General features: G+C 43.2%; 1 protein-coding gene across 8 annotated transcripts in view; it reads right to left on the reverse strand.

Moving 5' to 3' along the window:
- Positions 1-13,434: 13,434 nt before the first annotated feature.
- The window catches only part of CADPS2 (calcium dependent secretion activator 2), a 491,293-nt gene continuing 479,484 nt past the window's right edge, over positions 13,435-25,243 (reverse strand). For all 8 annotated transcript variants that reach the window (XR_013992602.1, XR_013992603.1, XM_081038675.1 and 5 more), the window contains 2 exons: positions 21,014-21,118; positions 13,435-15,315 (listed from right to left, as the gene is read on the reverse strand). Coding sequence is in view for 6 of the 8 variants with exons in the window: in XM_081038675.1 (XP_080894801.1) it covers positions 15,142-15,315; positions 21,014-21,118 (279 nt within the window). In the remaining 2 variants the exon portion in view is untranslated. The remainder of the gene's footprint in view (positions 15,316-21,013; positions 21,119-25,243) is intronic.

A 25,243-nucleotide genomic window follows, 5' to 3' on the forward strand; every position in this document is an offset into this window, starting at 1 on the left:
CCTGTGGCGAGGGGGACGGGCACCATCACCGCCAGCCTCCTCCTCCACCTCCTCCCCTGCATTACCAGCCGAACCTGCCTGCCCAGCCCAATGGACTCCTGCCAGCCCATCGCAGAGTTCTTGGCGCACCAATGACTCGGGGACAATCACTACTTATTTCTATCAATAGCAAGTGTTGTGTCAATAACGCAGCCAAGATCTCGCCAATCGTTAACTTCCAAGAGGAGAAGGTAAACTAGATAATTGCTCAATTCGCTTCCAACAGTCAACAGGAAAACTTTTTTTTCTCTGCAGTCAGTAACTACTTTTCATTGGTGAGCGGGGTTCCCCCGCCCAGAGGAGGCGGGGGCGCTCTCCGCAGCGCCGCGCGCCCTCCCCTCCGCGCACACGCTCCGCGGCGAACAATTCGCTCCCTTCCACCCCGACCCCCCACCCCTTTGCTTTCTCCTCTGTCTTTTTAATTCTCAATCTGCTTAACCGGGCTTTAGAGGCCAAGCAAATCTGAGATCAATTTTCTCGTTTAGCTCTAAGTGACATCATCTAAAATCATTGTGGAAAGGCTAAATAAGGAAACGAAGTCTAATTCAGGGGCAAACGCCAGGCTATATTTATCAAACGCCAGGCTCCAGAAAGCCACCGCCAGGATGTCTGCGGCAGCGAAATCCCAGCTTTCCCGGCAAGATTCCGCGCGCGGGCCGGAGCTGGCGGGGCCTGAGCCACGCTGCCTCTCCTGCAGCTCTCGTTCATCCTCTAGGGCCGGGGGCTGAGCGCTCCCGGCACCGGGAGTGCTGGCGGCCCGAGCTGAGTCTGGACGCTGTGGAAGACGCCAGCAGGTAACTGGCCTCCCCAAACGCCCCTGAGAATTAAAGGCCTTGGGAGGCTTGTTATGTCTTTGTGGTTTCCTAAATTCGATAATGTGACACACGCTCCATCCACAAAGTTGAGGAGCTGCAAGGCGTAGGCGGGTGTCACACCAAAAGAAACCTCAACGAGAGCCGGACCCCACCCCCGCTACACACAAACACACGCGCGCGCTGGTGTGCGTTTCCATTGAGAGCCCCGCGGAGAGTATTTCTTTAAGTACCTGCGCGCACTAGAGCGCTCTCGCAGCATTTTAAGTTCTGAATGTAGAGAGGAAAAGGGGAACGACTTGTTGGTTCCCTCCCCCACCCTCCGACTGCGGGTGTCCGCACCTCTGCTCTAAGCGGCGGAGGCTGCAGCGGGGACGTGCGTCCCCCGCCCCGCGGCGAGACCGCCAACCGCCCGCGCGCGACCCCTGGCCGCAGCCACGCTTCCGCCTCCCAGGACTCTTGGAACTCCAGCTCCCGGAGCGCCCCGCATCCAGGCTCCCTCGGCGTGCGGTGCCTCCGCCAAAGCTCGCAGGAGGAGCGGCAGGCAGGCAGGCAGTGTTCCTGGAAGACGCAGTGGCTGCGGCTCGGGCTGCGCGGGTTCTCGCCGCCCAGGCGGGCGCGCCCCCCGGTCACTCCCCCTGACAAGCCCGCGACCTTGCGGAGCCAGGGTGTGCGGGGACTTGGCGGGAACTGGCGGCTGCGCGGGGATTACTCGGCGGCTGCGAACCGGGGCTTGGAGACGGAGGAAGAGCGTGGACGTGCCAGCTAGGGCCTTGCGTCCTGTGCCGCCCTGTGAGTGGCCGCCCGCGGCGGCCCAGGGTACCATGTACCGGGTGAGTTACCTCCGCGTGGGGGCGGGTGCCAGACCTCCGGCCAGGCGGGTGCGGGCGTCCTCCTCCTGCGGGGGCGAGCCCTGGAGAGGCTCGGCAGTGGGAGGCTGCATGCGAGCCGGCTACGAGCCCCTGGATTGTTGAGCCCCTGACCAATTCCACCCCAAAAGGCGAAGTTGTACCCCAAAAGGAGGGAATTGACTTCAAAGTAGTCCCTGCTCCCTGCCTCATTGCCCATCACTGGCCACGGGCCACTCACACCGGCTTTTTGTGAGGGTTTGCCTTGTCCCCGCCCGGAGACCCGAAAGGGGTGGACACGGAGAGAGCCAGCGCTGGACCGAATGCCCACGGCCAACGCAGAGCAGCTGGATGGGTAGTGGAGAAACCCAACAGCCGAGGAAATGGGGAAGGAGACGTGAGTCCTATTGGAAGCTGAAAGCGGCCGAAGGGCCAGGTTGGGGAAAGGTCTGGATGCGACCGGCCTTAGTAACTAGGCCTGGAAGTGCCTCGTGTCAAGTCTCGGGGTGGCTTCGAGCTGGGAAGACAGAAGCAGCGGTAGAGAAGTGCAGAGAGAGGCGAGCGCAGAGCACACGCGCCGAATCTGGGAAGAGGCCCTACAGCCCCGACGCCACTTAGGAGCGGATCTCGGCCGCAACGCAAACAGCTAGGGAACGCCCGGGCTGGAAATTTTCTTTCCGTTTGCAGTTGGGGCCACAGAACCTGTCTCCTCCTCTCCTGATCAGACAAAGAACGCGGGACAGCTTTGCTAGGGGAAGGGGCGGGGGTGCCGTCCCACGACAGATGGGTCTCCGTTAAGACTTTAATTGCTGCCTTTTGGGACAGATCAGGTTTCCTTTCCTACCTGCAGCTTCCCAACATCGAAAAGTTTCCCTTCTATTGCACTCCTGCAACATAAGGCCAGGTTTAAAGAAAAAAAGGACAGAAGCATGAAAACAGCCTGGCTCTGGAAAGCTTTGGAGCACCCAGCTGACTTGCACAATTCATCCGCTTCCGGAGTGTTACCAGCCTTCTTGACTGAATGCCACCAGTTTGTTTTACGTTTGTCGTGTGTCCGTACCTCTCCCCTTTCCTCCCTCCCCCACTCCCTTCTCCTTAACGCAAGAGTCTTGATTTGACCTCGATAAATTTCTCCTTCGGTGGAAAGTGAAGTAAAAAGGAAAATTATTGCCTAAGGGGTATGCATATTTTGTATAGTTAATATTTCAGCAGTTTGCTTTTCACCGGTCTTTTCGCGATTTGCCTTTTTGACAAGTGTTTGAGAGTATGGTGTCATGTGAGTAACAAATATCGCAAAGTAGCAAGTATTCACTTCCTTTAAAACATAGACCTGGGCTTCCTAATCCTAAAGACTGAGAGTTGCTTTATAAATCCAGGTGCTGATATTCCAACATTTGTTAATGAGCATTTTTCACTCATAACCTAACCTAAAGTGTTAATTTTTAAAGCTGTCTCCATATAAATAAAGATTGTCGTAAACACAATACAGAACGTGTTTAGGAAGGCCTCCATCTGATTGTCAATTTATTCTGTATTTTTTTCCAAACACATTTGAAAAATAACAACAACAAAAACCCCACCAATAAAAGCAGAGCATATTTGGAAAAATTACAAACTTCTAAAACTTTTCAACACTTAAAAAATTGTTTATCCAAAGAATGTAAGGAAGCCTTGTTTGTTTTGTTCATGACAAAAGAGACTCAGTTTTAGTTTCTTTGGCTTTTCTTGCAGAATCCTATAATACCCCCCTTTTTCGTCAGAACTGATGATTAAGCGTCCCTCCCCTTTCCAACTGGGAAAGACAGTATTTATTTGCCCTACTACCTACTTAAAATCAATGTGGCAGGCGAGTTTTAAGTGTGTGCTTTATCCTGCATAAGACGTTCTGAGAGAAGCAGAGCAGTCCTTGATACAAAGAGAGTACGTAAACTCTGAGTTAAGACCTTCGGAGAAAATTTTTAAAAATCTCTACTCTAATCTAAAGTTCTTTTTTTCTAGGGCATCTAATTTTGATTTCAGTGCTCCCTAAACTGTGTTCTTGATATTACTGAAGAATTTGAGTAATTTTCACAGGCTTTGTATTTATATCCCAGTCACTAGTAAATGCAATTTCTGGTAAAGATTATTTCAATCTGATTTAAAAGGCAATATAATGGAGCCACCAATTACCAAATAACCCATAATCTTTAATCTCTTCTTCCTTAATAAGTCACAAAATACTGTTGAATTTTTGTAAAAAAAATGGATCAGGGAATATTATAATTTATCCAACCTTAATGAAGTGCATTAATTCATTCATGGTCGGTCATGTTTTAAGGGTTTCCAGGCCTTTCCAACATGCAAGACCCCCCATCTCTTCATCACAAACAACAGTCTGCTTTCTCTTTGCTTCTTATTAGTTACTTGGAGCTAAAGGAAGGAGAGAAGATTATTATTCCGAGGCGTTCGGACTCATCCACACTTTTTCTTCTTTAATAAATAGCAACAAAGGCAATGCACCTTTTTCCTTTTAGGGGAGGGAAACATTCCTAAATTTTTCTATAGTTTTGCTCAGTCTTTGACTGGTCTTTTGTTATTTCTGGTGGTGTGTGATAGAAGTGGGGTGATGGAATGGGACACAAATAGGATGAATCTGCAAGGTTCAAGGAAAGAGTCTTGTTGGGTATTAGTTAATGAAGACACAGTGAGAACTAACTTTCCAGCATTTAACAAATACATGGGTAACTAGTTCTGATTGAAGGCTACTATTGTGTTTTTAGTAAAGGTGGTAGCAAATAAAGAAGTCTTGCTAATTTTGGATAGCATGTGAAGGGCAGTATCACAAGTCAGGAATATAGGAGGGACCCAGTTAATTCAGAGTCCTCCTTTCTTTTGGGGAAGGCTAGGTAGGAGAGTGGTTTGTTGTTTGTTTCTAGACCTTTGTTGTTACTATTTCTTACACATTAGGATTTCGTTTAAACCAAGAGAAATCATTCTTGTCCAAACGACATTATATATTAAACCCGTTTGTAAAAGTAAATGAGGAGCCCCACAGGTGAGACCTGTTAATGAGCCAGCAGGCCTTACAGACACAGAAAACCTGCCTTGGGTTTGTTTCTGCCCCTCCACTAACGCTGGGATTTTTCTCACCCCGTTCCCACAGGCCTGTAAGGTGTGTTCCCTCCAGACTGCCAGGCTCCGACTCAGGGCTGGACTGATGGAAAAAGAAGTTTATAAACAAGCAACCCAATTTCTCCAACTTATTTAAGGAGCTGCCTAGACATCAAGCAAGAGAAAAACAGCAGTTTTGCTTGCAATTTACAACGGTGTCATTGAAACCTGGGAAGTGAACTATTAGAAGACAATTCCTTAAATATGTTCTCTTGCCCTACCCCGATAGCTGCATAGAGCAATCGGCTGATGGGCGTTTTTGCGGCAATCCCCAGATCATTTTTAAAACTCGTTTGATGGTCAAAATAAAAACAATGTTCAACACACAGCGCGACTCTTTCCTTGATATTACCCACAAGGTTTAGAGCAGTTTTAATGTTATTTTCTACCTTTCTTCCCTATTTCCCATGAAATAAAAGTCAGAGATTCAAGTAACATAGAACAAAAAAAAACGAGCTTTTAAGAAAATGGAGAAGCAATAGGGGTAAATTAAAATCCTTGAGAAGAAATCTGAGAGCCATTTATAAATTCTGTTACCTCCTGGACCCCGGCCGTCGGTCGCTCCCGCCGGGGAGCGTCCCGCGCGGACCTGTCGCCCACGGCCACCTGGGCCTCCATCCCGCTGCGGCCTCAGCTGTTCTGGCCCTGGCCTCCGAGGGCAGCCGTGTTCCCTTGGAGGGAGCCGAGGCGCCCGGCCTCCCAGAGCAATGCCGCGAGCAGAGCCCTTTCACCGAAGCCCGAAATGAAACAGAGAAGTTGGCAACTCTCCCCGGCCGGGCTCTGCACTTATTGGTCCTTGCTCACGAGTCCCAAACAATTCAAATGACGTTGGCAAGGCCTTGGGCGACCAGACTCGGTGAGACTGCCTGGAGGGGCCTGGGGCGGTGGCTGCAGCCCCTTGAAGGGGGCGAGGAGCGGGGGCGCACGCTGCGCACCCCGCCGGGCGCCCGGGCCCTGTGCAGCCTCGCGTGGCCGGTCCGCCAGCGCCGCGCGGTCGCCCACCCGGTGCCCCTGACCGCTGGCCTCGGGCCGGCCAGTGTCCCTGCAGGCCCCGAGGTCCTGGATCGCGCCCTCCCTTCTCAGCACCCCCCCCCACCCCCGGCGGCCCACCCTCTTCCCTCAGGCTGCCAGAAAGAAGGGAGACTCCAAAGAGTGACGCGAGGGGACGCAGGATCGGGTTTAAAGACCCAGGAACAGATGGTTGCGAGCTCCTGTTTGAAAAGTTTTTGAACAGAACATTCGCTAATAGACTTGCTTTGCCGACTCAGGGTGTCACGGAAGGGTCATTTAATGTAGATGGCAGGTGAAGGAAAACAAGCTTGACGCTGGGCACGCCCAAGAAGGAACTGGCATATTTTTAGTAGTTTTGCCTGTCACTGGGAGTTTTCCGGAAAACATTTTCTTAAGCCAATTTTTAACGGGGGCAGGGGCGCCTCTGAGCATCTCCTCCCAAAACCACGTCCATTGCCGTGTACTGTATTTTGGTGCCCACCCCCGACCCCTGCAAACGCCCCAAGACGGCTGGCCTGGGCTTAGAACTTAACTAGTTGGTGTTTCCTGAGGTCCCGGGGAAGGTGACAGGTCTCTAACTGGAGTCGCCCTTTCCGGACGCTGGCCTGCCCCCTTCCCCTCTTGGCCCCAGCCTCCAATTTGTTCTTTCATTCCAGTCCCTGAGCTCTTCCCGTCAAGCTGTTCTTCCCTTCTCAAAGGGGAGATGGGACGGCTGGCCACGGCCAGCAGGACCCCCGCGGCCACCCCCAGCAGGTCCTGAACGGGGGACCCGCTCGGCCACCGCCCGGCCCCCTTTTCTTGGAGGGGCTGAGGGGGGTGGAAGCTCCCCGGGATTCCCCTCTCCCTCCCTCTGGCTTTGTCAGACCAGATTCTACGGGCGCTAGACAGGTTTCCAGAGTTGAGCCTTCACATCCACGCTCAGAAAATCCCAAGAGGTTGGATCCCTCCTGAAAGAGTCTTACTAACTTTTACAAAGTTAAGTGCCGTTATTGCTTTCTTAGTTTGGATTCATTTGGAAGTCATTTTCCTTTTTCTCTTCGCACCCCTCCTCTTTATTTAAGTTCAATTAATTCTTTGAATTCCACCAAGAGTGGGTCCGAGCTCATGGTCTCCCCTCGGGCTCGCAGAGGAAGAGGTACAGGAAACACCGTGAAGCGCGCAGCGCCCGGCGTCGGTGTGGACGCTGGCCACTGAGAACCGGCCCGCGGTGACCTCAGGGGCGGGCGGCTGAGGTCGCCAGCTCTGCTCCAGGGGCCGGGGTGGCGGCCCTGCGACCCACTGCTGCGTGGAGGGACCGAGGGAAGGTGGTTCTGGGTAAAAAGCCGGAAGAAGCAACGAGTATGTGAATCATTTAAACACTTGAGTGGGGTCGGGTCCTGCTGTAAATGGAGGGGGTAAAAAAAAAACAACAACAACCTCCTCTACCTAACCCTGCGATTCACAGCTTCTCAGAAATTTACATAATATAAGGGCGTAGTGGTAAACTTAAAGGACAAAAATAATAATAATTCAACAGCACATACTTCATTTTCGCACCATGGCTCTGGATATGTTCCCAGTGTTGGCACTTTAGCTGATTTCCAGAGCTTTTTACTCATGACGGAGAATAACTGAACTTTCACACAACTGTTGAAAGGAGAGACGGAGAGGGAGAGAACGAAGGACTGGCTTTCATGACGCTGATTTCGATGTCTTACTAAGGGCAAAAGGAGTTTTAAAAATTAAGAGGGTATGCTATGTTCAATAGGTGGAGGAAATGATAACAATTGGGGTCCCTTATTTTCCAAAGAATTTGTTCTCCTTTTATTTGGCTGACATCAACATTTTATTTGAAAAGCAAAGTCATTATCCTTTTATATTAATAGGCAATTGCAACTTATTATGTCCCCAAATATGCGAAGGCCACATCTACTGAAAGAGACACATCTCTGTCAAGCGGGCTCTAACTGGCCAACTCAAATATAAGATGCGAAAGTGAAACATGGCAGCCACAAAACACACCGGATTGCAGTCACTGCCTATAGGATTAGATTCCACACCCCCGCATTTGAACTAAAATTCCACTAGTAAATTCAAAATCTGCAGCCCTGCTAGCGGTGTTTTCTTAATGATTCTCTGTGGAGCTCCAGGCAAGAGGAAGTCAAGGGACGAGGTTTGTGGGGCCCCAGTGTCCCCTTATATTATCCATGAAGCCACAGCCAAGTGCATCCAGCGGCCCAGCAGTGGGTGAGCAACGGAGCCCTCCCCTCTGGTTTAGGTGTGAGGGTGGTGACCACTGGCATCAAAACGGAAGTCCTTCTCTGTCATATATATTTCACTGTTGTTCCGATTTCCCTTTTCTCTGCAAAACCCATGTGCAAAATTGACCGTATTCTCTGAGATTCAATCTAATCCATCCTTAGTTTGCAGTTGTTTAGATTAATTTTTAGAGCTTTAAATTAAACCTGTATGGGCAAGACCTTAAGGGGAGTAAACGTCCATTTTTTGAAGTGTGCAGTGAATTCTGGCTCTACCTGACCCCCACCGCTGCCCATAAAGGGTAGAACATAATCAATCCCCTTTCCTCCTCCCTGTCTCTTTCCACCCCTTTAAATCTGGATTCTTATCTGTTAAAATCAAGAACAACCTTTCCTCCTTTCTAAGAAAGTTCTTTCTAAGTCCTCTTACCCTCAATTTGTCCCAGACATTTGGATGGCTGGAATAAATGAAGCCAATTTCCTGCATGGTCCCCTAGCCAGGGTGCACGAGGCCGCAGAGGCCACACAGCTAGTGGACTCCTTGTTAACCAGAACAGACTGTGGTAGTTCCCCTTTGTCTTGAATTGTTTTTCTGTAAAATGGGACTAAATCAAAGCCCACCTCATTCTCAGGAAGCTTTGAGATTTAAAAGAGATTTAAAAATAAAACTACTTTGCATATGAAAGGCTGTCACCTTGTTAAAAAGTTAAGGTATAAATATTTTTTCAGACAACTGTATTTAAAAACAATCCTTCTGCTCAGTGATTTGATTTCTGGTTATCTACATGGAAATGTTAAAATACACATAAAGAATCACATTTGCTAAGTTATTTTTTACAACTTCTATGACTGTCCTTATCCTTGGGGGCCTTCTCTCCCACAATTCAGTCCTGAATACCCCAGGGAACATTTTCTTCTGTAGATTCACGAATTAACATTTCACAAAAGCCTTTCAAAAATCCCAGTTTGATTTAAGTAGGTTTCATCTCTTTAGAAGCAGTTATGCATTTCTAAAATTAATCAACTTTCTGATTGACTATCCTAATGACATGAAAGAACTCACCTAGCAATCACACAATGTAACAAAAAACTGGGCAGTTTGAATGAATGACAATGAATGAACTTCTTCAATACAGCAACTTTGAAGTGTTTTAAAAATTATTATCCAGCTTTGGGGAGGGGGTGGGTGGGTACGACCTAACAAAAGCCCTCCCTTGTCACAATCCACTGCTACCCTGGCCTTTTCATGTTTCACTTTCCACTTTTTGAAACCCAGTTCTGTTGAGTTCTGACCTTTTACTGTGTAGCCCCTTTTTAATGAAACTTTTTCTACCTCCCTACCAACAGTCTCCTTCCAAAGTTACACTTAGTTTTGCTTGCTTGGTATTTTAAGGAAATCCCTGAAACAACAAATGTCAGCATTTACAGTTTTCTTTCTGCCAATGACACCCCAGAGAGTAGTTACTTGTTGGGTGTCAGGAGGCAGGTTGTGTTAAAAGGCAAACCAGAATTGATTTAAAGCAGAAAGGGAAGTAATTTAGTATTTCACTTTCAATTTTTGTAAAGGTACATACTGGATGTAGGGGGTCCATAAACAAGCCTGCACCAGGGCCTGGGAAAGAGTAACTACTCTGCCTGGTAGCTCTTGAGTTTGAAAACAACTCTTCGCTTCCTCTCTGACCAGAGACCTACTGATCCTAGGGATGGACAACTTGGAAGGAAATCGCGGACAAGTCTAGAATATGTTTATTTGCTAATCTTTTTTATTGCCCACAAATAAGCACACAAATACAGCCACCCTTAATGTAAAGTTGCAAAGTACAGGGAGATGAATGGCCTCATGGTATTCTGGAGTAGGTGGCTGGGGTGGAATGTTGTTCCCTAGATCTGGAAATGAGAAGTTGCAGGCAGGCTATGGTAAGGGAATGATGGAGATGGAGAACATCTCTCCGTCAAAAAAAAAAAAGGAAAGAAAGAAAGAAGGAAGGAAAGAAGGAAGGAAGGAAGGAAGGAAGGAAGGAAGGAAGGAAGGAAGGAAGGAAGGAAGGAAGAAAGAAGAAAAAGAAAAAAAGAAAAGAAAGAAAAGAAAAAAAAGTTCTAGTCTCAGCTCAAAGCAGGTCACCATATCACCTCCTTTCACAATAACCAGTTTTTGCCTGCTCAAGGGCGCCTCGTGCTTGGGTGGCCCCAGCACCATCAGGTCGCGCGTGGCCCTCGCCACGGACATGCTGGGTTGTGACGCATGGGCGCGCCCTCCGCAGGGCTCTGGGCCTCCATGCCATTAGTGTTGTCCGCCAGTTCAGCACTCGGCGTTTTGGTTCTGCTGTGGCAACTGAGGTCACCTTCGGGAGCGGGGTGGGGCGCGTGTTGGGGTCTCCTCTGATGCTCTCTTGGGTCTGTTTCGCATTTTCCAGGCACTTACAGAGTATGCGCCTCTCTGGTCTTGAGACGCAGGGCTCCATTCTAGGCCTCCTTAAACTTTGGAAAATATTAAAACGACCCCCAATTTGTCCCTGAAATTCTCTTGAATTCAACCTACTGGGCACAGGCCGGGGCCTTGGAGTTCCTCGCTTGTGGTTTGGCACCGCCCGGAACATACACGTCCGGTTTGAGAGCCCTCGTCGACATCCATCAATCAGTACAGGGACCCAGGGACAGGACTTCAGCGGCCTCCCTTCCCGACTGCAGCCCCAGGGGCTGCTCTCAGCAACGCCGGCCCTTTCTGGAGACAGAAGTCGGCTTGCCCCTCCCCGGCTCCTCCTCTCCTCCCACTGGGTTGGCGGGCTGTGGGACCCCGGGACTGGACAATGTTAGCCAGTCCACCCACACGCCGCGGGCGGGGCTGCAGCCACGGAGCTGGGAGCTGGCTGGGCCCTGGAAGGGAGCTGTGCCAACCCGGGAGGAGGGTCTGCGAGAGGTGGCGAGGGTCGGCAGAGGCAGGCCTTGCACAATTTCTTCTGACTCCATTCCTAATTTAAAAACCAGTTAATGGCCACAACTTGTTACGCGCCTCTACTCCTTGCAACCACCTTCCTTGTTAAGTGCCACTTTGCAGAGAAGCCAAACCGCTCAGACACAAGAAAGAAGGGCCATTAAGATTCAAACCCAGGCTCTTCTGGCTCCGAGGTCCTGGCTCTTTACGGTGGTTCCCCAAGTTGTGTCACCTGCACCCTCTTCTGTGTAGTTCTTTAAGTCAGGGACCTTCCTCGTGTGGGAAACACATCGAGTTCTTCTTTGCCCACTTCCTCTTCTTTCGGGACACGCTCATACTCAGTGCCCACTTCTTCCTAAAAATAGTCACATATGGACACGGATACACTGTCACCCATGACTTCTGGAACCCAGGCTCAGAGCTCGTACCCGCCTCTGCTCCCTTCAGTGTCTTACTTCAGCCTCACAGAGATGGCAGCTTAAGGGCCCTCCGTCCTGCAGCCAATGTTGGGGGGAAGCCTCAGCCAGAGCTGCCCCGGGCACCTGCCCCGCTGCGCGCTTCGGGGACGTCGCCGCCGCGGGGTCCCAGCTCCTCTTCCCCTCTGCCCGGCCGCCCAGGTCTCCGCAGAGTACCGGGCCACCTGCCCCGCGCGGGCCTTCCCGAAGGTTCCTGCGGCCCAGCGAGCAAGGCCCGAAGGGGAAAGGAGACCCGTTCCGCTCGGCGTCTCCCCGCACAGGGCCCGGGCCCGGGGTGGGGGGGCGACTCTATGTAGCGACAGGATGAACACTGTCCTCTCGCCCTCCACCCCCCCCAGACCCGGTCCCCACATCTGCACAAAATCCTCCGCGGGCTGGCGGTGGGGGCTGGCGGGAGCGTGCGGAGTCAGCTCGGTTGCCCTCCGGCCGAGCAGATGCTCCCACGCCAGCCGCGCGTGAACGTCTCTCTGGAACTTCGATCTCAATATGTATCACCTCCCTTTAGGGACCCGGACCGGGAAATTCCCGTTTTCTGTTTTTGGAGTAAGAAACAGAAACCACCACGCTCTCGCTCTACTCTCTCCCTCCGGTCCTTTTGCCAAACGCGTGGCGGGATGGGCTGCGAAGGCCGGGGCTGCGCCCAGGGGCGCGGGGATCCCACGGGCGCCTGCGCCCCCTGCGCCCAGGCTTCGGGTCCCGGCGGGTTTTGGGGGGGTGGCGCGTCCCGGGGGGGGCCAGACTGCGGCAGCAGGGGCGTCAGGGCTCCACGGGCGTCAGGGCTCCACGGGCGGCGACGGCCGTGGGGCTCCCTTCCCATTCAGGCGCACTTCGCAGGGCGCACCTCCGCTCTCAGCCTTGTAGCCGCGGGCGGAGGAGGGCGGCGCAAGGTCTGGTGTGACCCTGCGGGGCGGGGGGGAACCCCGAGACAATTTACACGGGGGGTTATTGCAAAAGTAACAGGAAATCCTTTCTCCAGAGAGACGGACAATGAACAAGAACTAAAGGGAATTCAAGTGGAAAAATCCGTGAATGCAAGAACGACCCACAGCTGGAGCCAAGAGGTTTGCGTTGTTATTTCCCTTTCCGGGAAAAGGCATTATTATGATTTTTCTCCTACAAATATTTGGATAAATTTTCCTTCTAGACATGTTACTTAACGCGCGCATCCCGGCTGGACATTAAACAATTATCTTCTCCAGCACCATTCACCAAACTGTCCGAAGAATGTAGTTTTTTGCCCTTCCCCAAAGCTATTTAGGAGAGTAGAGCTATTTCTTTTGAGTTAAAAATGATTTTCATTTCAAAAATCATTCATTGCAAGAGTTGTTAGGAGTTCAATTAGATTTCTTTTTTTTTTTTTTTTTTAAAAAACCCAAACACTTTTTAAAGAATAACAGCACTTGGCTTCCTCCTAACAGACAGATGTTTGGGCATTCACCCTCACAGTTACACACACCAATGAACAATTATTAAGTCATTTCAAGCAATTTGCACTTATGTTAAAGAGCATTTCTGGGCACAAAACCAAATACTTTTCATTCTTTTTCAGAGTTACTATATGAATTTCGCTTTACACATCATTTTGTAGTCCAGTTAGTCCTCATAAACCTGTGAACATCTCCTCTCCCTGCCTTTGGAGCTTTTAGAAATCTAGGGTAGAAGGGAAGGGACAGAGAACACCCAAATCTAAAGAGAAGCTCCAAGATGTAGAACAGCAAATAGGGCCCAGAGGCAGGTTAAATAGGTCAGGCCATCAGCAAGATCCTCCTGCTGATCCCAAGTAGTGTCCCCTGAAATACGTTTTCCCTTTCACTTCTGTATTCTATTGGCTAGACACACACACACACACACACACACACACACTCAGCTAAGAGGGGGCAGTTAAGTCATTCATACGTTAGGACAAAATGGGTCAATTACTCTTGAGATGAGCTGTATCAAGGAAATTGACATTTTATTTAAAGGAAAAGAAGGGTGGGTAATTTCCAAGCATAGAGCAATTTGAGCTGTGCAGAAAGCAGCAAGCTTGGTGAGTTTAGGGGAGCAGGACAGGATACCCCAGGGCTTGAAGAAAGGACAGTACTGAGACTAAGGGTGGAGAAGAGAGGGAAGGAGAGCATTCCAACACAAACTGCCTTAAAAAAAAACAAAACTGAGTGGTAGAGCTAGTCTCTGATCCAGGACAGGGGAAGAAATCTCCTTTCATGTTTATCACAGGGTCTCTTACCTCTAGGACCCAGAAATTGAGCCGAAATGACATTACATAAGAACTATGTAATAAGCAGATTTTTGTGGGCTAGTCTGGGTCCCTCGTGATCACTTATAACACCAATGGGAGAATGAATTTGGAGATCCAAGAAGTTGTTTCACTTCCAAAATTTCAGAACTTAAGTTTACATAAATTCAGACATAGCTCCACTTACTTTGCATTAACTTACTTCATTTAAATATTATTTATGAATGAATGCAGTAGCCTAGTATGCCAACATAGTTTCGGAAAAAATACAAAAATGAAAAACTACAGCGACATTATAAAGCATAATACTATTATTCACCTTTCGAAGTTGTTGCAAGAAAACACATTGGGGGAAGCAATAACTTTAATATGTCAATTACTACTTAACATTACTAATATTCCTCATCTTACTCATTATTAGTTACCATTGATTGCTAATGATAACTGATAATACACAATATACGAGGATTTAGTCAACCTTACCTTTGCTATGGAAATATGTTGTCATAACTCCTTTACCCTACTAGGTGCAAAGCTGTGTTAATATCTTTTACTCATTTGATTGTAAACAAGACAAAAATAAAAAGAAAGCACAGAGCCAAATAGTTGGGAGGTTTATAATACTGCAAACATTTTTTACTGCATTTAATCTATACAAGTCTCATCAATACAGAACTGGTTATGACTAAATGGACTTTTATTGCCTGGAAGCTATTACAAGAAGGAGAATAAAGTATGTTGATGGCAGCACACTTAGTAACCCACACTTTGGGATTTTTTTATACTTGAAAGATGTTCAGAATGGAACAAGACACAAGCCCGTTAGATAATCTACTCCATGTTTGGGTTTGGCGGTGCTTTAAGCCCAGCAATACGCTAGTAGACCATTTCAGAGTACTAAGAACCAAGGCTAAAATTTACACACATCACAATAATGGTAAATTAACTATGAAACAAACCTTGCACATAAATGACTGTCAAGTACACACCATTTTAACAGGGGTATGATAGAACTGGCACAGTGATTAGAAGTGGCTTCTCCTCACAATTTTGTAGTATGAGAAATACATACTCTTCACACACGACGCTACTTCGATGTGATTACAGAAAAACAAAAGTCAACTCAAAAAAAAAACACAACAAGTTCACATTCTAATCACAAACAAAACCAAAGCTCATTTTAGGTCAAGCTACACAAAAGAGACTGATCTTGTTAAAAACAAATAAACACCAAAAACCAAAACTTGGCGTTTTCCCCTTTATGTCTGCTTCCAGGTTTATTTTTTTAAATGTACAGTGAAATACAAGCATTTTTATTTGGTCGAACAATGTACTAACCAGGACAAGGTACAAAATAAACAATGTTGAGGTCCTCCTTCCTTCTACAGGGCTGCGCATCATCAGCCTTCTTCTTCTTCATCACTGTCTTTCATCGTGATGCCCTGAAGTCCTCCTCCTTCGGAAACAGAGGCAGTGGCCTCCTCTACTGTTAACCGTCTGTGCAGAGTATCATAGGTCTTACTGTTCAGCGTGCCTTCCAATACACCCTGCAACCGGAAGTCCCTATAGGTTTTCTGGAGGAAGAAGAGACAATCTGCTTAGGTAACTTATGGATTATATGTGTGGAGGTACAGATGGATATCTACATGTACATATACTCAGTTGGCACTTCAAAAATGATCTTGGACAACCCACTAGTGGATTCAAATTGTCAATCATCTTGTTAGTGTATTTCTGGAAAGAAAATGAAATGTGAGACTTTGGGTAGTGCTATTCAAATTAAATTACAAAACTGACCAAAATTTTGATTTTGTAACTATCAGATGATGAATGATGAGCTTTTCTCCGAAATATTACTAATTGCATAGAATTAACTATTTGAAAAATCTAAAACAAAGATAAAATGATGTGTACTTATGTACATTTTTAACATGAAAAAATTCTTAGTTTTCCAATTAAGGAGCCTTTGCTTTAATCCTGAAAAGTACATTACACTTTAAAAAATGCATTAACTTTTTTGAGGAGGTGTGTGGAGGGAGAGGATTAGTCATATTAACAGTAAAAGAAGTTTGAATTTGCAGCATTTGTGAACTATAAAATTTATTTATATGTGCCACTGGGTCAAATGTTGTGTACACCTAAATGTCTGTATGAATTTTGCCCTTTCCTTTTAAAATTCCCTTGAAGTATGAATTGTCAAATTCATACTGGTATAAAGGTTCATAGATGGGCTAATAAAACACATATTTACATTTTTGTGAAACTGTAAATTATAATTTGGTGTATTTTATGTCAAAATAGAACAAATACCATAGTACTGTTTCTACAGTGATTCTTAAAAACAACAAGAACAACAACAGAACTCTGGGTTATATGGCACTAAAGACATGTGACCTATAAAGCTTCCCTTAATTTTACTTTTCAGCTTAAGTGAGATTTTATTCACATATGATTTTTCTATCACTAAACAAGACTGGTATTTTATTATTGATTTTTAAAGCTGTAGGAAAGTCTAGAATTAGTTATGGGGAAACAACAAATGAAGATATTCCATTCTGTAGAGGCACTTCTAAGGCCATTTTTAAAGCTAAATATCTTTAAATATATTTACGATCATATGTTAGATTTAGAATATTAAGCAGTCTGATTTCAATAGACTGACCCAAAAGTTATCAGGACACATCAATGTGCTACTGACTGCTAGTAGTCTTTTTAAAATTTTATTTCGGTTTGTGCTTAATAGATTTAAAAAAGTCAAATGAGAAGAAATGTTGTCTTCATGGCCCAAGATTACAATTTCAGTAACTAGAAATTAACATTAAAAGATGCTTGATTTCACTCAACACAGTGGAAGGAAAATATCATAATATTCAGACAGTTGAGCTAAAGGTCCTGATTCATACGAGGTAGGAAGTATGGATGGATGGCACCTCAATTCCCTTGATATACAGACCTACTAGCAGACTTCTGGGAAGGAGTACAACCATGACAAGGTAGTGAGACCACTGGTATTTTCATATTATCTTTCTCTTCTTTCAACTGATTTGTGTCCCAAGGTGTCATGCCAAGTTTCATAAGTGATATGCCAAAAGTGCGTATGGAGGATGAATAATAATTTTTTATTTGGATACTTATTTGTTATAAACTAAATTCATATTTAAAAAGTTCCAAAAATAAACTGAACTGTGAGGAACACTGTACAGTATCTGAAGTCAGAATCTCAATAGCAAGTAAAATTTAGATTCAGAGACTAATATTTTTTTCTTAAATAATCAAAACTATTTTCACTTTGATCCTCGGACTATTCCCTTGGAATATGAACTGTCAAATTCTGGCATAAAGCGTTCATAGATGGGCTAATAAAACTTTACATTTTTGTGAAACAGTAAATTATAATTCGGTGTCAAAAACAGAAGAAATATGTTATTGTTTCTATAGTGATTCTTAAAATCAACAAGGACAACGACAAAATAAAACAAATACTTTAAGATGCATACATCCCATCATCCTCACATTCTTTCTAAGCTGTTAAGCTTATTATTACTAAGGTGGTACTGGTAATTTGCATCAGAACCTGTGAAAGAACCCTGAAAGGTAAGTTTTTGCCTAGAGAATTTGGTAACTGATAATATATGGTATTATTAACATAGAAATTTGTGTTCAAGCCTACAAATGTCTAATAGTTAGACTAAAATATATCAAGCACACAACATATTCATCTCCAGATGACATATCTGGTATGAAGTATTATTATCCCACTGACAATTATATACTAACTTTGTGAGTCCTACTTTCTTATTTTATTGGAATGACTTTCCTTGGCTTAATTACCAATAAGTTGGCCAGGACAGATCTGTGGAATCACAGTCCTGAAGGCTCTCAGATTTATTTTAATAGCAAGAAGTAGGCAGTTAGGGGAGCTGAAGGACAGGTATCCTGGCAATCTCGCTCCCTTTATACAACTCATAAAATCTACTGACAGTTGGACATCATCCGGCTGCCACTGTGGTTGCGCTTGGCTCTTATTTAAGACAAGTGCCTGCCACAGAGTGCTGCTCACTTGTCTTCTGTTTTCCCAGTGAGAGGCAGCTGAGTTATGTTAACTGCTTTTAACTGCCATATGGCCACTGGGGAGAACACAAACCCATCTCTGTGATTATCTGAAGATTTTATTATTTCCCCTCCCCACATAGATCATTCTGATGTTAAAACGTGGCAAATCATGTCTTAGTCCTAAATATTCTGTGGAAGTCTCACTGGAATTTGTTTTTTCTTAGTGAGAAACAGGAAGAAATCCATGAGTGTCTAAGTGTCTCTGTGGGACAAAGTCAGCGATCATAGGAACCCTGATGGTGTCTGAGTCGCCATGGGCTTCCAAGAATGACAATGCGGTGAATAGTGAGGCTCAGATTGCCAGGGTGGAGGAGCTTGGCCATGGCTCAGCTGTCACATGCAGGCCACGTCTAAGTGACCTGGGGGGAAGGGAAGCCTAGTCCGGGGCCTTCCCAATTCTATCCATGTGCTACTGAACAGTTTCTTAAGTTCACTGGAAAATGATCATTATAAACATAACTGTACAGGTTCTGAAGAATGATGAATCTATGTATGAAATTGGTTAAAGTCTGTTTATATTCAAAGTATGAAAAGACAATTAGAACATTAAATTATTAATTCATCTTGATTTTCATTGTGAAAATAATCCTTTTTAATTATTAAATAAAGCCTTATGACTTGATTAAATGTATCAGCCCAAGAAAGCTTTGACTAAGTCTGGGGATCTACGAGTAAAAAACAAACCATGGAGGGGCGGCCGATGGCTCAGTTGGTTAGAGCGTGAGCTCTCAACAACAAGGTTATCAGTACAATTCACGCATGGGATGGTGGGCTGGGCCCCCTGCAACTAAGATGGAAAATGGCGACTGGACTTAGAGCTGAGCTGTGCCCTCCACGACTAGATAGAAGGACAATAACTTGGAGCTGATGGGCCCTGGAGAAACACACTGTTCCCCAATATTCCCCAATAAAAAATTAAAAACAAAACAAAAAACCATGGAACATCAAACATATTCCTGAAATTTAATATCATGTATATCAGTCTTGACTATTAGCAGCCATAATAAACAATATATTAAAATGAGACAAACTGATTGACTTAGAGTACAATGGCAGCGTCACTGTATAATTCATGAAATTATTGTTCTTTTCTGCTAAAATATTCACTGGTGCTTGATCTTTAACTGGAATGTCATGTGTGAACATGAGACAAGAAATAATTTTGAAAGAAACAAATGATGAGCTAATAAAAAATTAAAAATTTTATTCTAGAAACAAAGAGCTTGATCTATCAACTAATTCCCATCAGCTGAATATGTATTTTCTGACATCCTGAACAAAGTAGACATTAGCTGAAAATACGGCTGATCATAAGAGTAGCCAGCTAATCCCAACAGTCTCAACTGCAGCCTTAGCAGATACATATGTTAGAAGGTAAACACAGATTATCCTCACTCTTTTTTATGAAAAACAAACTTCGTTTGAAAGCTCTCCAAGTCACATTTATAGAAACGAGGAAGAAACAATAGAGAAACTACAGCAAATCTGAACATACATTAGCATGCTTTCAGTTTCTTTGTACAATAAATAACACCTGCTGAGAAGTGTTCTGGATCAAAGGTATTTGTCTATCGAAATGTAATGTGTTTAACAGTATTAAACATTAGTGGGTGGGTATAATTTATTTATTACTTATAACTAAGCATGGCTATTATTACTGTGCCATTACAGAGCTGACGCTATGTTCCAGATTTGCCAACTTCTTACTTTGGAACAGAACTTTCCTACATGTGGGTCTTTCTAATCTGTGAGAATCTGTGTCTACAGCACAAAATAATCTGTATTCAAATTAGGCTGCAAGAACCAAGAGAGTGATAGAAAATATTTTAATGTGGACAGAAACTTCCTGTAATGATGTAACACAGTGGTTCTTCTCAAACTTTAATATCCCTCAGAATCATCCGGAGGGCTTGATAATATATAGATTGCTAGGCCCTACTCTCAAGAGCTTCTGATTCAGTAGGTGTGAGGTAGGGGACAAGAATTCGCATGTCTAACAAGTTCCCAGGTGATGCTGATAGTGCTAGGTTAGGAATGACACTCTGAGAATCAGTGTGTGTGTGTGTGTGTTGATATTTATACATATATGTGTATGTGTATATATGTATATATACCGGGTGTGCAAAAAATGTATACAACTGGACATGGCTCAAGCAGTAGTTCACTGTAATCAGAAGTGTCGGGACACTGATGGTAACCACTTTGAATACCTCTTGTACTTGAAGAAGTAAAATGTGACATGTATTCATCTTTTGTTATCGGTATATACTGAGTATTACAATTTTAATAGTTTCTTCCTTTCTTAGAATGTGTATACATTTTTTTGGCACCCTCTGTATTTATATGTACCAATTTGATAAAGGGTACTAAAATGGAAGTAAAGGTCATCTGTTTAAAGGAACAGGGGATCCCAGGAGCTTACAGTTATGTTTTCAGCTATCATGTAGGATTTGTCTCAATTTTAAGAAAAAGTTAAACTTGGGGTAAATTTGGTGCTTCCACTAGAATTTACAAAGTGTGAAAAACTATGTTGACTATATTATTTTAAAGCTCCTATTCACTAAATATAACATGTATGTTATTACCTTTTCTCTTGAAGAGCAAAAGTCAAAATGGCCTCGTTGAACTGATGTGACATGTGTTAGTTTGAAACTGATTCTTACATATAGGAAGGCGCATGCTTCCAAAAGAATTCAGGCAGCGACAATGTATTACTTTTGTATCAAGATATAACAAAATACAGAGACTCTCCCTACCCTATTGGCAAATACAATTCAAAAGCCCTTATAACAATATATAATCCTAATAAATATGGAGAGAATGGATTATGAGAAAACATTTCTATATCTAAGAAAATACAAAATTATTGTGGACCTACTATATTCAGGTAAATGTGCTACGAGCTTTGTGTACATTATTAAACTGTGATTACTTGATAACAAAATATTTTTTATTTATTACAGCAAAAACAGTAAGTTTATATTTATTTAGTAATCTAACTGAAAATGGAAGTAAACAGCAGCACCTCAGCTAAAAATGATGTTTTGAAGATTGACATCCACTCAGTTATATCAAATACGATCTTTTTTGTACATCAATATCTTGCCATTACTCTTTAAAGCTTGCTGGGCAATTCACATCTGAACACATTTTGTTTACCTTCACGATCTTGATGAGCGTCTTCAGTTGGTAAATATGAAGCTGGAGGTCTAATCTATCAGCCAACCACACACAAATGACTTTCATGGAACTGCTGTACCATTGCTGGAGAGAAGGAAGGGGGCAGAGGGGAGGAGAACAAAAAAGAAAGCCTCTGCAGTATTCATTTAACAGACTCGGTAATGAGGGGGTAATGAAACACTCTGAAATGACCACGGATCAGCACTTGAAGTCAATAATGCTATAATTTCCTGTTAACAGAATTGCATGTTTTGCTAGAAAATCTGCTAAGTTGACCTAGGCTATTCTTTACATGAATTAACATTACAGTCTTTTCAGTTGTAAAATATTCATGGGAAACTGATTTTCCCTTGCAGCCTAGCAGCCTGCTTTGTTATTTGTAGGTAACAATGGGTACTAAATACATGTTACAGAACTAAATGGAATGCCAAACAGCAGGGAAAAAAAACAGGTAAATTATTTTCAAAGGAAAATTTCCTATTAGACTGTATGTTATGTAAAAATCACAGTAGATGTGGTACTGCGTGAAGTCAGTGCCTAGAAATAACATTTTAAAGGAGGGGTGGCAAAAATGTCCACAGCTTACTAAACAGTAATCCTCAATCACACCATATTATCTGCCATCGATTGTTAAGTATTTTCCAAGATTTTAAAAAAATCACCTGAAATACAAATTTGGGATCATAGGAAGGAACATTATCAGGATGGAATCCTTGTGTCTTAAAAGAACCACAAAACAGATGTCAATGTACCAAATTATGAAACATAGGGACGTGTTTCAGTTTGCAAGTGTTTTTGGATGGCTCATTTTTATTTTTTTTCCCTCCGTTTATTACAATTTACTTGAGGGGAAAACTGAAATTCCTCTCTAATGTAATTTCCTGTTCCTACATAATGTCTATGAGTAAAGGAAAAGGAAAATTTTGTTCCTATTTTCATAAAAAGGCAGTCTGCCCTAAGTGGTGACATTTTAAGGGATTCAGTGACTATGTGCCAGAGCTAGGTTTAGGTAATACTGTAAGAGTAAAAATGTTACTCATTTAGAAAACTGTGAGAAATATCAAAATCTATTCAGCACTAAAGAAAAAAGAGCTTTTAAAAGGGCAGGAATGTTGTGCCTTGTTCGTAAACACAAACATAGTGACACTACAGATCACATATTTGTGTGCAAATATTCTTAGGTATTGGAACACAGAAAAAAATCTTAAATATTTTCCTTCACATAATAAAACAGTACGTTCAACTTCTAAGAGAAATCTTACGGGATACAAATAAGTCAGAAATTCATCCGGATTTGTATTAACATTGTTCTAGTAAAATTTAGTATAAGGAATGGTATTTTAAGCATAAGTTAAAAATGAATTTGTTTCATATTTTATCAGACTTATTTCCATTAATTTGTTAGCATACTGAACACAAATGCATAAATGAGATAAGCTAAGTAAAATGAAGAACTGATTTACTAAATACTATGATATCAAATGGATGAATGAATATTTCAAGTTTAATGTGGGATAGACTATGATTTTAAAAATGTTATTCATGTACCCAATTTTGCTCTTTCCTAACAATTACTTTCTTAATTTTTAGGACATGTAAAAGTCTCAGAAGTAAGTTTTATATAATGAGAGACTCCTAAACACTTAAAAAATGAACTGGTAATGATTCAGTACTTAGTCTGACACATTAAATCTCAAAATCTTTTATACTCTATTTCCAATATTATTTAAATCCTATGCTTCCTTATTTCAAATTATAGCCTCAATTTTTTTCTCAACCATTTAATTCTAATTGTATTTTATTTTATTATTAGTTTCAGTACAAAACCACATAGTATTAGACATTTATACACCTCACGAAGAGATAAGCCCAACAAGTTTAGGACCCACAGGGCACCTTACATAACTATTACAATATCATTGATTATATTCCCCAAAATGTACTCTACATTCCGTGAATATATATTTTTTAAAGTTATAGTTGACATTCAATATTATTTTATATTAGCTTCAGATGTACTGTAGCCTCAACTTCTTGAGTTCTATTTTAATACAGGTAAACACTCACAGGTATTGGTGACATTGAGCATGAGTATACTAACACCCTCACTCCTACACCAACCACTCTCCAGATAAGTGGAAAGCTAAAATGTAGTCAGAATGATTATGACTCTCAAATTATAGTCCTTTGGTAGGGGATAGATAATAAATTTTATTTTTTGGGGGGGTGGGACAAAATATGATATATTGTATGAAGTCTAGCATAACACACTTTGATTGTAAAATTAGTATAAAAATGTATGAAATTTTGAGAGAAATGAAGTACTCCAAATGTATCTTTACATTCTTAAAAAATCCTTACATAATTTAAAATTAACTCTATTGCCCTGTTATATATAAATGATACTTATGATTAAGTGATAATCAAAAAGACATCTAACATAACACAGATATTTATCATTAATATGATAATTTCTTTAACACAACGTGTCAAAATCAAAATTTTAGGAAAAAAACGATTTGGGAATAAAATGGTATAAAGTTAACTAAAAAAATAGAGAAAAAATAGAATTATTGTTAAGCAAAATGCTTAAGGTACTTTACCATTACCTTACTTTAAAGACAAACAAATTGTTCTATAAGGAAAATTCTATAAGAAAAATTATTGTATTAGATAATGCATATTTTTTGGTTCCCATGTCAAAGCATTTTGAAGAACTTCAGCTACATCAAGCAAATTAAGAAAAAGCAGCAGCTTAACTCAAGTGCTACTAAGTTACTCTCTTAGTGCTACTAAGAATAAGCTGACAAAAATACATCCCATAGGACTGCTTCTTTTTTGTATATGGACACACACACACATCAAACAAACAAACAAACAAAACCTCCAGTAAGAAATCGCTAGCACTTTCCTATTTCTGGTGCTGGGATTGATGTTCCTCTTTTGGGTAGGGATACAGGATAGTACAGGATAGATCCCATGTTTTCATCTTGACAAAAAGAGTCAAAGGTAGATTAGCTTCATGTCCCCTCCCATCCCTCACCAAACCAAACCAACCTCCCAAATAAAGAAAAGCAAAAACATTTGAAAAGGGAGAATGTGCAGTAAAGACTGAATGTTAGCAAATGGCCTTTCATTTTGGAAAAGTTAATTTTACAAAACAACTTGGTTGACTATTCACTTTTCCCTTTAGGGGAAAGAAGGTAAGGGACAGGGAGCTTGTACTGAAGTTGCGGGTGTGGCGTTATGCATTATTCTTTGCTTTGGTCTACTTAGGAATAAAGCAGTAAGTGTATATTCTACATTTTTTTTCCTGCATCAATCCATGACAGCAGTCTACCACTTTAACAAAAATATGTGTTTTTTTTTTTCTTTTTGTGGTTCATTCAACTCCTGTAAGGGCATGTATTACTCACTTCATTTTCTTGAGATATCTCTTTTAAAGCAAAAATAAAAGGAAAGGAAAGGCTAGGGTTGACTCTGTGAGACCCCTGTATTTATTCACACTTATTGTGCATGACTGTAGACTGGTAAATCATATTAGCAGCCCGTCTTCCCATCAAGCTGCTACTTGCTTTCCAGCTCTGGGAAGGTTCAACAAATCAACAGGAGCACGGAAAACAGAACATCAGTCTAATCTAGTGTTTAAGGTGAAGTTTTCAAACCCAATCTAAGAAGATCTTTAGAGCAAGCAACAAGCTGTAGGGCTCAGAAGGTGGTATTGACAATGAAAGAGTGTTGAAATATTGAGAAGCGCAGCACTTGTGCATTTTTAATAACAAGAGGGTCAACAAGGACACAGCTCCCTCAGTGCCAGGAGTTGCCACTGACTATGGAAATTGCCACACCAGGGCTATAAACGCTTGCAGTTCATCAGCTTTCTTAAACAGTTCATCAGCTTTCTTAAACACCCCGAACCCCCTCAGTGGACCTTTAGTCTTGAATTAACAAACCAAAGCAATGAAAGAGGGTGCAGTCTGAATGGCTGGCATTGATCCCCAACTGTGTCAGCACTGCTACAGGCCCTGAAAAACTCTCTCCATTGTCAATAGAAATTGACAAACCTCCTCTCCTAAATAGTGCAGCTGAGCCAGGCGGGATTCACGCAGCTGTAAAGGGCTCTGCTCTGGGGGCCGGAGAGCACTAACAATGGAACAAGCATGAGCTCTTTGTCAGTCCCAGACTCGGCAATTTTCTAACAAGGATTAA

This window comes from Rhinolophus hipposideros, assembly GCF_964194185.1.
Source record: "Rhinolophus hipposideros genome assembly, chromosome: 25".
NCBI lineage: Eukaryota > Metazoa > Chordata > Mammalia > Chiroptera > Rhinolophidae > Rhinolophus > Rhinolophus hipposideros.